Source organism: Salvelinus alpinus, chromosome 25 (assembly GCF_045679555.1).
Source record: "Salvelinus alpinus chromosome 25, SLU_Salpinus.1, whole genome shotgun sequence".
Lineage (NCBI taxonomy): Eukaryota > Metazoa > Chordata > Actinopteri > Salmoniformes > Salmonidae > Salvelinus > Salvelinus alpinus.
Window position 1 is genome coordinate 30,894,509 of NC_092110.1, and position 13,339 is coordinate 30,907,847.

Here is a 13,339-nt window from a genome sequence, read left to right on the forward strand (position 1 = left end):
ACAATCAGTTGGAGAGTGTGTGTGTCCGTGAGTGTTTGTGTGTGTGTGTGTGTGTGTGTGTGTGTGTCTTACCCCAAACCGTAGGTCTTTGAGTGTGTGTGTGTGTGTGTGTCCGTGAGTGTGTCTGTGTGTGTGTGTGTCTTACCCCAGACTGCAGGTCTTTGAGTGTGTGTGTGTGTGTGTGTGTGTGTGTGTCTGTGTCTTACCCCAGACTGCAGGTCTTTGAGTGTGTGTGTGAGGATGATGTTGAAGACACCGTGAGATCTGCTACTCTCCTCGTTCATGTTGGTGGCAGCCACCGTACGAGACTTATTCCCCTCCGACATCAGAGACTCAATGTCCTAGAGAATAGATAGGAGAGAGGGAGGGATGGATGGAGAGAGAGGGGACAAGGATGGAAGGCCAGGGGGGAGGTAAGAAGAAGAGGAACAGGGGACAGAAGGCAGGACATGGGGGGATGGAGATAGGGTTGGAGGGAAGAAGAGAGAGGGGAAGGAAGAGAGATAGATAGATAAATACATACTTTTCTCCAGAGAAAGCAACCCTCTTGAGCAGGGCTGAATAGTAACTTACCACCGATATGTAAACAGTTGTCAAAGTCATTAGCCATGGTAAGCCTTGAATCCAGGGAGTGTGAAGTGAGAGAGAGAGTGTGTGTGTGTGTGTGTGTGTGTGTGTGTGTGTGTGTGTGTGCAGTCAGCCTTCAAGTCAGTGTGTTAATTAAATAAGTGTGTGTGTGTGTGTGTGTGTGGTTAACTCAGTTGAATTGTTTTCTTTTTGACATGGCTCATCTAACAGAGCTCTCAGCTCCCACACCCCTCTCTACGCTCTCCTCTATACGCCAACCCAGAACATGAAGATTTCATATCTATTATTTACCATCATATCAATTCTGTTGTTTATGAATCTAGAATGAAGGTCATATCAGTAGTCATCCTACTAGTGATGATAGTGGTGTAGTGTACCTTGTAGCTGGCCACAGCCAGGCGTGACAGGCCGTCCACGTACGGCCCCAACACCTTGTGCTCCCTCACTCTAAGAGCCTGCCTGCTCCTGGGGGGGGGGGGGGGGGGGGGCGACACATATCAATGTGGTTAACTACAAAAACAAACAGTCATCATGCTTCCATGTTCTATCAACAAAAATGTTTACGTTAATAATCTCAAATAGTATTTTATTTGAGATGTATCCCACTACGCCAGGGTCGTGCATCAGCAGCCACTCAATTAGCCCACGTCAGTAAACATTGTTTTAGACTGGTAAGAGTCTAGTGGCCAGCTGTCTAAACTAGGCGTAAGCATGGTCCAATTACTTAACTGTAAACGTCTGCCTCCACCATATGTCAAAATGTGTAGAATTGCATCAACTTGCTTTAAAACAGCAGCATTTTCTCTACGCCCCATCGTAAAATGCGCTGAATGGCAGGAAATGTAACTTTAAAACGTAATTTATTTTTATCTTCACTGTCACAAGGGGGTGCGGCTAAAACGTTTTGCTCGCAAAGTGGTGGGTGGGTGGTATGGATATGGGTACGCAGACCCACAAGCCACTGCGGCCCCTCACCAGTTCAATTTTGTGGCCTCCACCCCCATCAAAGTTGCCCATCCCTGCTCTACACATATCAATAGACTCCATATTGAGCTACAGGCTCTACATCATCCTGTGTAGCATGGCAGACTGACTGCATATGGCTGGACCATGTAGAGCCTCCTACTCCTGTGACATGCATCTCTGTTATTCTATAGATTGCTTTAACAGAGGTGACGGGGTCATAACCTTTGGGGTCAAGCGGGGTGCCATAGGAGCTCTGAACAGACAAGCGTGTGCGAAAGCACTGGGGCCCAGTTCTGAAATGTGTTTGGAAATTATGTACTTGTTTCCTCAGAGTGTAATCACAGATAGGCAAAAGCTATGTCATTGAACCACTGCTTATACCAATCTAATTGTGTTAGAAAAGTGACTAGACTTCAAGGAAGAGAGGAAGCGTGTTTAAACTGGGGCCACTGACAAATTCCAACAAATAACTCAAACAAAACAAGAGTCCAAGAAGTGGTTAAAGGTCAATATTCAGGGTCATACGTACCCTTTGGGGTCGAGGAGGTCGCGGACCTTCTCGTTGTATATCTCCATGTAGGAGACCTCTATGGTGAAGCCTTCCCCCTCCCGCTGCTCCTGCAGGGTGCGGTCAAACAGAGAGCTGCAGAGCCGCGGGATCAGACCTGGAGAGTCCACAGAACCCATCATGGTGTACGACTTTCCCGAACCTGGAGGGGGACACACGCAGCCAATGGATGAGAGCAGCCGTTAGGAGACAACCAATGATCTTCAACCGGTTTTAAACTTGAAACTGTAAAGACCCGTTCCATGCCAACAATATGAGGCCAGTTAGTAGTATCATAACGTACCAGTGTCATAACATACCTGTCTGTCCGTAGGCGAAGATGCAGGCGTTGTAGCCCTGGAAGGCGTTGTGCAAAAGACTCTCCCCAAGGCACTGGAACACCACGTCCTGACCTGGAGACAACCACCAGACAACGTTACACAATACAATCATATTAATTATACAATATAAAACCCTACAATATGACTTGACTGATCCCCGTCGGGGTGATTTAGAAATCATCTGGAGCACACTAACACAATTACAAGATAATGGACACGTTATGCATGTGTAAGTGTTAATTCATATAGGACCTTCAGACTGTATACACGAACAGTGTGATAAACAGCATTAGGTACAATAGGCCCTAGTTGGGTTTTGGCCTACAGCACAAAGAGGTGGATGACTAGCAGGTCTGACAGGAATATTAGACATTTAAATTAAGCCAAACACCTAGAGATCCATCCAAGCAAGTAAACAACAAAGAAAATTCAGGTGGGATCCTTAGTCACTGTAGAGAAAGAATAAACTTCTGAAAATACTTGAAAACCACCTGGACAGACCTATACCTGGGGTGCGTTCAACAGGACGCACCGTTTAGGAACATTGAGATAGAAATATGTTGCATAGAACAAATAGGCCTCTGTAGGCCGTCATGTAGAACAAGCAACAGTGTCGACTCTATTTGTGGCATTTCTACCTGCAATGTTCGATAACGTTTGGCAACTGAATGTGGCCTACTAAATATACTGGAGGAGGAAGAGCAGAGGGAAGGTAGTGAGGAAAAGGGGTTAAAGAGAGGGAAACAAAGACTGACCCGCAAACTTGTCCTTTTCCGACTCATCCATGGACCAGAAACAGTAGTCATAGGCAAAGGTCTGAGGGGACGAGAGACACAATGACACAATGAAACAAAATAGTTTACAACACATTTATAACAGCTGTTATCCAGCGGGCAAAACACTTTGAAATGATCAGTTGAAATGACATTGTTATGACATTATTTCTAACAGTTTTTCCCCGTTGGGTGGTCCGTGTTGAGCACAGGCAGTGATAAACATGGCATACAAGTTAGCCTAACAGTTTTTGAACATGTCAATATACAGTCGTGGCCAAACGTTTTGAGAATGACACAAATATTAATTTTCACAAAGTCTGCTGCCTCATTTTGTATGATGGTAATTTGCATATACTCTAGAATGTTATGAAGAGTGATCAGATGAATTGCAATTCATTGCAAAGTCCCTCTTTGCCATGCAAATGAACTGAATCCCCCCCAAAAACATTTCCACTGCATTTCAGCCCTGCCACAAAAGGACCAGCTGACATCATGTCAGTGATTCTCTCGTTAACACAGGTGTGAGTGTTGACGAGGACAAGGCTGGAGATCACTCTGTCATGCTGATTGAGTTCGAATAACAGACTGGGAGCTTCAAAAGGAGGGTGGTGCTTGGAATCATTGTTCTTCCTCTGTCAACCATGGTTACTTGCAAGGAAACACGTGCCGTCATCATTGAGTTGCATAAAAAGGCCTTCACAGGCAAGGATATTGCTGCCAGTAAGAGGAAAAACATCCAGGACAGACTGAGGACGGGGTTAAAGTCATTTTCTCTGATGAATCCCCTTTCTGATTGTTTTGGGCATCCGGACAAAGCTTGTCCGGAGAAGACAAGGTGAGCGCTACCATCAGTCCTGTGTCATGCCAACAGTAAAGCATCCTGAGACCATTCATGTGTGGGGTTGCTTCTCAGCCAAGGGAGTGGGCTCACTCACAATTTTGCCAAAGAACACAGCCATAAATAAAGAATGGTACCAACACATCCTGCGAGAGCAACTTCTCCCAACCATCCAGGAACAGTTTGGTGACAAACAATGCCTTTTCCAGCATGATGGAGCACCTTGCCATAAGGAAAAAGTGATAACTAAGTGGCTCGGGGAACAAAACATCGATATTTTGGGTCCATGGCCAGGAAACTCCCCAGACCTTAATCCCATTGAGAACTTGTGGTCAATCCTCAAGAGGCGGGTGGACAAACAAAAACCCACAAATTTTGACAAACTCCAAGCATTGATTATGCAAGAATGGGCTGCCATCAGTCAGGATGTGGCCCAGAAGTTAATTGACAGCATGCCAGGGCGGAATGCAGAGGTCTTGAAAAAGAAGGGTCAACACTGCAAATATTGACTCTTTGCATCAACTTCATGTAATTGTCAATAAAAGCCTTTGACACTTATGAAATGCTTGTAATTATACTTCAGTATTCCATAGTAAAAGCTGACAAAAATATCTAAAGACACTGAAGCAGCAAACTTTGTGAAAATTAATATTTGTGTCATTCTCAAAACTTTTGGCCACGAGTGAACAAGTACAATGATTGCTATATAATCACAGCTCCACAAAGTAGCTAGTGTGTCAACACAGAGACCATTAACAGCATTGACAACCAAGCATTAACACAAATCAGTAGTAATGTACTGGACAGGGCTTACCTTGGTCTGACTCCTGAGGAAGTTCACACAGAGGTCAAAGGATGGTTACATGGGTAGAGAGAGAGAGAAGGATCATATCTCAGACACCAATGTAAACAAACACCAGTGGTGTAATCATTAGTGCACACCGTAGCAAATGGTTGCAAACAGGAAAACTCTTTGCAACAACACCAAGAGTTTCTATTGGACAAATTCAGGTAGGTCCCTCCCTGTTTCGTTCTGTTTGCTTCTGTCTGGTTCCTAGTGAATACACACCTGGACATTTTTATGTACTGTAGTGTACACCCAGACAGTAACAGGATTTTCTAAGACTGGTAAAAATAATAAAGTCTGTCACTGCGTCATGGATACACATTGGTGAATGACAGATTAATATCCATCTATAAAAACCAAAGACCACAAGGTTGTTAGCCTGTCTGTCTGTCAATAACCATTTTATTTGAAGTAGGCCACACAGTTTATGAGCACAATATGGTCTATCAGACTGGTGAAAGAGATTACATCCTATTATCAATCGTGTGATCGGCACTTGATAACAAGGGAAGAAAATAAAGATTACAGGGCTGTCTCAATGACAGGCCTACAGATCATAAAATACACAGTATTCATACTGTCAGAGGTCTGCAAATCCACCATTCCTGATAAATGAGGAACAAAAAATACAACAATAATCACATCTCCCAACTGAAACAGGATGCAGCATGGGTAATAGAGCTAACATGAATCAAGATGCCTATTCATAAGAATGTAGGCTTGCTTCCACTCAAACTTCCTGCTCTCTCCCTCTCCATTTCTCTCAGTATTTGACACTCTTTCTCTCGCTCTCTAAAATGTTCAGTCCTGTGGGTGCCGAGGCCTGGAGATGATAAACCCTTGTTTACGACAATGTTTCAATGTTACTCAACCAGGGTGGGATATTAACTCATGCCAAATGCATGAGTACATTTTGTCGTCATTGGCAGGTAAGAATGTCTATTTCACCAGCCACATTTGCAGGTGGTCACACAGAGAATTTGGCTACTAAAGTGTGACTTTGTCATCGTGTTTCTTGGCTATTTACATTATTTGTTCACATGCTAGGTTGTTTTTCAATGTTAGTTTGAGTTTGCTGCAAATCATCTGCTTTTTGGCGATTATTGGTGTAATTATGATGGGGGGCGGGGGGAATGGGAAAGAGAGTAAAAGACAAACTCACAGAATGACAGAGGGAGAGTCGAACAGAGAAGCAAAATAAAGGATTTGTATCTTTCCCTTTCAAGACGATGCGATATGTACAGTTGAAGTTGGAAGTTTAAATACACTTTTTCCAACAACTGTTTACAGACAGATTATTTCACTTATAATTCACTATCACAATTCCAGTGGGTCAGAAGTTTCCAGAAAATGATGTCATGGCTTTAGAAGCTTCTGATAGGCTAATTGACATAATTTGAGTCAATTGGAGATGTACCTGTGGATGCATTTCAAGGCCTACCTTCAAAAGTGCCCCTTTGCTTGACATCATGGGAAAATCAAAAGAAATCAGCCAAGACCTCAGAAAGAAAAAAAAATTGTAGACCTCCACAAGTCTGGTTCATTCTTGGGAGCAATTTCCAAATGCCCTAGGGTACCATGTTCAACTGTACAAACAATAGTACGCTAGTATAAACACCATGGGACCACGCAGCCGTCATAGCACTCAGGAAGGAGACGCGTTCTGTCTCCTAGAGATGAACGTACTTTGGTGCGAAAAGTGAAAATCAATCCCAGAACAGCAGCAAAGGACCTTGTGAAGATGCTGGAGGAAACAGGTACAAAAGTATCTATATCCACAATAAAACGAGTCCTAAATCGACATAACCTGAAAGGCCGCTCAGCAAGGAAGAAGCCACTGCTCCAAAACCCGCGTTGTCCGGGTTAGGGAGGGTTTGGCCGGCAGGGATATCCTTGTCTTATCGTGCACTAGCAACTCTGTGGTGGGCCGGGTGCAGTGCACGCTGACCAGGTCGCCAGGTGTACGGTGTTTCCTCCGACACATTGGTGCGGCTGGCTTCCAGGTTGGATGGGCATTGTGTCAAGAAGCAGTGCGGCTTTGTTGGGTTGTGTTTCGGAGGACGCATGGCTCTCGACCTTCGCCTCTCCCGAGTACTTACGGGAGTTGCAGCGATGGGACAAGACCAATTGGATACCACAAAATTGGGGAGAAAAAGGGGGCAATTTTTTTTTTTTTTTTTAAATAGCTGTGCAGCTATGTGTGGTGTGCCAACCCTGACAGAGCTTGAGAGGACCTGCAGAGAAAGGGAGAAACTCGCCAAATAAAGGTGTGCCAAGCTTGTAGCGTCATACCCAAGAAGACTTGAGGCTGTAATCGCTGCCAAAGGTGCTTCAGGGTCTGAATACTTATGTAAATGTGATATTAACATTTTATATTTATATAAGTTCCTAACATTTCTAAAAACCTGTTTTTGCTTTATCATTATGGGGTATTGCGTGTTGATTTATGAGAATTTATTTAAACCATTTTAGAATAAGGCTGTAACAAAATGTGTAAAAAGTCAAGGGGGCTGAATCCTTCCGAATGCACTGCATCTTAAACATTTAAAAATCAGGGACCGGTGTATCAGTGAATCTTACACCCCTAGTAAAATGCCTGAGTACTTCTTTATCTACCCTGTGGCTGAGAAGACGCTTTGCACAGCACTGCATGAACCCAATGACCAACAGTAATATTATACACTAACACACACTAACTCACAGGCAGCGGGAGAGAGACAAGGAGACACTCAGTTTCTACAATGGATTCACAAAAATGCTGGGGATGCATTGTAGAAGAGACACGCATTTACACGCACTGACATTTTGTTTGTTCTTTAAAAGGCCCCACACACTGATTGTCCATTAGTACAGGAGTCTAATAATAGATGTTACGTCTGCTTTCTGCACATCATACTACAGACATTCACAATGACCACAATAAACATGGGGTGTGTATTAGCTAACACGTCAGTGGGTGCGGACCAGGCCTCTATGTCTCCGGCCCGGAAGCAGACAGAGCTGGGTGGTGGGCATAGCCAAATCAGTTATTACTGACTGGAACCAGCATAGCCAATCAGGCTTTAGTGACTGGAACCAGCATAGCCAATCAGGCTTTAATGACTGGAACCAGCATAGCCAAATCAGCGCTCAGGTTCAAGCCCAGTGCAGCTATCGGACGATATGCGGACACACCCATTGTAGCAGGCAATTGGCAGAGGATACAATAGTGTAGCTTGCATGTTGGATAAAATCTGTCTGGCACATAGGCCATTCTCAATAGGAGATAAGAACTCATCTCACAGAGACAATTGTTTGATGCTAGGGGTGTGGCGGTAGCTGTAATAGGCTAGCCCAAGGCCTATAAAGGATTATTGGCTGAGTAAACTTGTACTCACTTTTTACAGCCCTGCCTGCAACCTCAGGCCTACGTTGCCGACTGCTGAATCAGAAGGAAGGGTGTGTGTGTGAGTGTGAGTGAGTGAGTGAGTGAGTGAGTGAGTGAGTGAGTGAGTGAGAGAGAGCAGATTGCTACATGTTCTCACACACACCCCAGCCAACTCCCTTCCTAAACAATGTAGCAACAGTTACTTTGCCCTTGTCCTATCACTGACTGCTCCTCTAGCCCATGGCACTGTTATTATCAGACCCTATCACAACACCATTACATGGCCAGAGACACATGGCCAGAGACACATGACCAGAGACACATGGCCAGAGACACTGCTCAGTCAGCAAGGTGGACCACCACAGCTATATGGATGGTTAAGTAGGGGAAACATTAAATTACTACTACTGTCAGATGGATTCTATGCAGAGACTTGATTTGAAAACCCTAGGGCTGACCACAAAAATGGCGCCAGAGAAGAAGGCAGACGTTTTACGTGTCAACAACCGATTGTGTTTGTTTATTTGCGTACATAATGCTGCTGCTACCGTCTCTTATGGCCGAAAATAACTTCTGGACATCAGGACTGTGATTACTCACCACGGACTGGCAGAATCATTTTTTTCCTTTAACGAGTCTGACGAGCCCGACGCGAACGATATACTGCTTTCTTGGGAACAGGCCCAGATCCCCGTGAAGAGGCGGCGGAGAAAAAAAGGGGCCAGAGGGCAGGCTGACTTTTGAGAATTCGTAGGCGATCAAATAAACCCCCACTTCCTTCCATTCTGCTAGCAAACGTGCAATCTTCGAAGAATAAAACCGATGACCTATGCGCAAGATTATACTACCAACGAGACATTCAAAACTGCAATATCTTATGCTTCATGGAGTCGTGGCTGAATGACGACACTATCAACATACAGCTGGCTGGTTATATGCTGTACCGGCAGGATAGAACAGCGGCGTCTGGTAAGACAAGGGGCGGCGGAGTATGTATTTTTGTAAGAGCTGGTGCACGATATCTAATGAAGTCTTGAGCTATTGCATCTCATGATAAGCTGTAGACCACACTATCTACCTAGAGAGTTTTAATCTGTATTTTTTACTTAGCACCACAGTCAGAGGCTGGCACTAAGACAGCATTGAATGAGCTGTATTCCGCCATAAGCAAACAAGAAAACACTCACCCAGAGGCGGCGCGCCTAGTAGCCGGGGATTTTAATGCAGGGAAACTTAAAATCTGTTTTACCAAATGTCTAATCAATATGTTAAATGTGCAACCAGAGGGGAAATAAACTGGACCACCTTTACTCCACACACAGAGACGCATACAAAGCTCTCCCTCGCCCTCCATTCGGCAAATCTGACCATAATTCTATCCTTCTGATTCCTGCTTACAAGCCAAAATTAAAGCAGGAAGCACCAGTGACTAGATCAATAAAAAAAGAGGTCAGAGGAAGCAGATGCTGAGCTACAGGACTATTTTGCTAGAACAGACTGGAATACGTTCCAGGATTCCTCCGATGGCATTGAGGAGTACACCACATCAGTTATTGGCTGCATCAATGACGTCGTCCCCACAGTGACCATACGTACATACCCCAACCAGAAGCCATGGATTACAGGCAACATCCGCACTGAGCTAAAGGCTAGAGCTGCCACTTTCAAGGAGCGGGACTCTAACCCGGAAGCTTATAAGAAATCCCGCTATGACCTCCGATGAACCATCAAACAGGCAAAGCATCCATACAGAACCAAGATCGAATCGTACTACACCGGCTCTGACGCTCGTCGGATGTGGCACGGCTTGCAAACCATTACAGACTACAAAGGGAAGCACAGCCGAGAGCTGCCCAGTGACACGAGCCTACCAGACGAGCTACTTCTATGCTTGCTTTGAGACAAATAACACTGAAACATGCATGAGAGCACCAGCTGTTCCTGAAGACTGATCATGCTCTCCGCAGCTGATGCAAGTAAGACCTTTAAAACATTCACAAGGCCGCAAGGCCAGACGGATTACCAGGACGTGTACTGCGAGCATGCGCTGACCAACTGGCAAGTGTCTTCAATCTTTCCCTGTCCGAGTCTGTAATACCAACATGTTTTAAGCAGACCACCATAGTGCCTGTGCCCAAGAACACTAAGGCAGCATGCCTAAATGACTACCGACCCATCTGTAGCCATGAAAGGATGCTGGCCTTGTAGGCAGAGTTCCTCTGTCCAGTATCTGTTCTTTTGCCCATCTTCATCTTTTATTGGCCAGTCTGAGATATTACTTTTTCTTTGCAACTCTGCCTAGAAGGCCAGCATCCCGGAGTCGCCTCTTCACTGTTGACGTTGAGACTGGTGTTTTGCAGGTACTATTTAATGAAGCTGCCAGTTGAGGACTTGTGAGGCGTCTGTTTCTCAAACGAGATACTAATGTACTTGTCCTCAGTTGTGCACCGAGGCCTCCCACTCCTCCTCCTATTCTGGAGGCCTCCCACTTCTCCTCCTATTCTGGTTAGAGACAGTTTGTACACAGCGTTGTACGAGATCTTCAGTTTCTTGGCAATTTCTCGCATGGAATAGCCTTCATTTCTCAGAACAAGAATAGACTGATGAGTTTCAGAAGTGCTTTGTTTCTGGCCATTTTGAGCTCGTCATCGAACCCACGCATGCTGATGCTCCAGATACTCAAGTAGTCTAAAGAAGGCCAGTTTTATTGCTTCTTTAAATCAGGACAACAGTTTTCAGCTGTGCTAACATAGGAAAACATCTGTGCAGATTCCACCTGGCACTAGGCTGGGGTCCCAAATGGAACCTTATTCCCTATTTAGGCCACTACTTTTGACCAGGGCCCATAGGGAACACTATAGAGGAAAATGTGTGCCATTTGGGACGCAGACCACAGTGTTGAGCTGACAAGTCCTGCCACGGACAGTGAGTTACCCCAGGCTTAGCTCTCTGATAGCCAGGGAGGGAGGGAAGGTGTGGGCGAAGGAAGGATGGTCGGTAGGGGAGTGGTAGTAATTGGCAGCTGCTTCCCAGTCCTTTTCCCACCAACCTCACCCCACAGCTTGCTCTCCTTATCCCCTGGTATTCCTATTCCCCACTGGGGCCTGGCTACAGCATGCTGTTACAGCATCAGCAGACCGGCATGCTGTCTCAACCTGTCTGGGTAGTGAGAGTAAAAGACAGCTTAGAAGCATGCCCGCCAGGCACGCCGACTGCACCCATAAAACATGTGGGCCTTATGAATCATGATATGTGGGCTGGGGGAAAAAAGTTGTCTGCTACAGGCTGGAAACTCATTGTAAATAGTTATTCTGTCTGTCTGTCTGTCTGTCTGTCTGTCTGTCTGTCTGTCTGTCTGTGTAATATTGTGTGACTGTTTGTTCACTCCCATTGGCAGAGCGGTGACAACCAGGTAGGCGAGACATAAGCAAACAGCTATAACTTCCCAGATCCTTTCCTAGAAGATTCCTGAAGGAAAGTGGCTTACAAATTGGACATTCAATCAAACTCAACACTAAAAACAGAGGCTTGTGGAGTCAGAACAGAAACTACCATTCCCAGCCAGGAGAGTTAAATCTAGTGTCCTCTAGCCAGACAACTTCCCTCTATCTAGTGGGCTGTGCCTCAGACCTCACTTAGATTATTTGGTAGTTTGGGAGTTTATTGGCTAGGCTGTTAAGTTCAGTTCATGCCCCAATTAACCCAAACCCTGGAGTGGTCCCAGTGAAGAAAAGCATCGACTAATGGAGGCAGGGGGAATCCTCTCCACTCTCCTGTGACGTGCTGCTTTGTTTACTATCATTCCGGACAATAGATTTCTCCTGTCGCAGAGTCCCTGTAAAACTGTTTGGGAGCTTTTATCCTCAATTTGGAACGGAGCTCTGCTATAACAGCAGCTGCTGCTCTCGCATTCCCCAACACACGTGTGCACAGCTTATATAGGCCTGGCTACATACTACCGAGACAGCCTAGCGGAGGAAGAGATGGGAGTGGAATGTAACCCCCTAGGTGGTGATAGTCCTGTTACTACATCTGTCCATCTAAACCATCGGAAGAGTCATGAATTTCTCACTAACCTAATCCAATCCAAAAGGGCTGCACTACCACCATACACCTCAAAATTTTGGGGGGGTGGCTGTCAAAAATATGTAATTTCTTCATTAGGCTTATGAGATTAAATGCAGTAAATCTGAAGGGCTCTAATCAACTGCAGCCAAACCCAAGCTAGCATAGGCTAGTTCTAGTGGGAACTAACATCACATGTACAGTTTCTGCTAGCTCTAGTGTTCAGCAGCATCAAATCATCATTGTCATTCACAAGTGCTTTGTCAATCCTCCCTCCTTCTGCCCTCTACCTCTTTTTCTACTCCATGTCTTCCCTTGCCTAGCATTTAGAGCATTGGGCCAGTGACCGAAAGGTTGCTGGTTCGTATACCCGATCCGACGTGAAAATCGGTCTACGTGCCCTTGAGTAAGGCACTTCATCCTAATTCACTCCAGGTGCGCCGTAGAATCTACAAGGTGTCAAAAGCCTTCCACAGGGATGCTGGCCCATGTTGACTCCAATGCTTCCCAAAGTTGTGTCAAGATGGCTGGATGTCCTTTGGGTGGTGGACCATTCTTGATATACATGGGAAACTGTTGAACGTGAAAAACCCAGCAGCGTTGTGGTTCTTGACACAAACCATACCCCGTTCAAAGGCACTTACATCTGTTGTCTTGCCCATTCACCCTCTGAATGGCACACAATCCATGTCTCAATTGTCTCAAGGTTTAACAAAAAAATTATATTATTTAACTTTTACTGCCTCAGAAACCCGGATCCGGGAGCACCCCCCACCCCCCACACACTGATTAGCATAGATAGCATAGCTTCAGAAGTAGATAGTAGCATCTAAATATCATTAAATCACAAGTCCAAGACACCAGATGAAAGATACAGATCTTGTGAATAAAGCCACCATTTCAGATTTTTAAAATGTTTTACAGGGAAGACAAAATATGTAAATCTATTAGCTAAACACGTTAGCAAAATACACCACTATTCTAACTCCATCAGTTTCTTACTC

At 45.1% G+C, this 13,339-nt stretch overlaps 1 protein-coding gene across 6 annotated transcripts in view; it reads right to left on the bottom strand.

Annotated features, from left to right (window-relative positions):
• LOC139553801 (kinesin-like protein KIF13B) overlaps nucleotides 1-13,339 on the bottom strand; it is a 61,048-nt gene that overhangs the window by 29,897 nt on the left and 17,812 nt on the right. For all 6 annotated transcript variants that reach the window (XM_071366479.1, XM_071366476.1, XM_071366478.1 and 3 more), the window contains 6 exons: nucleotides 4,871-4,883; nucleotides 3,198-3,258; nucleotides 2,422-2,514; nucleotides 2,084-2,264; nucleotides 966-1,053; nucleotides 207-341 (listed from right to left, as the gene is read on the bottom strand). In XM_071366479.1, coding sequence (XP_071222580.1) covers nucleotides 207-341; nucleotides 966-1,053; nucleotides 2,084-2,264; nucleotides 2,422-2,514; nucleotides 3,198-3,258; nucleotides 4,871-4,883 — 571 coding nt within the window. The remainder of the gene's footprint in view (nucleotides 1-206; nucleotides 342-965; nucleotides 1,054-2,083; nucleotides 2,265-2,421; nucleotides 2,515-3,197; nucleotides 3,259-4,870; nucleotides 4,884-13,339) is intronic.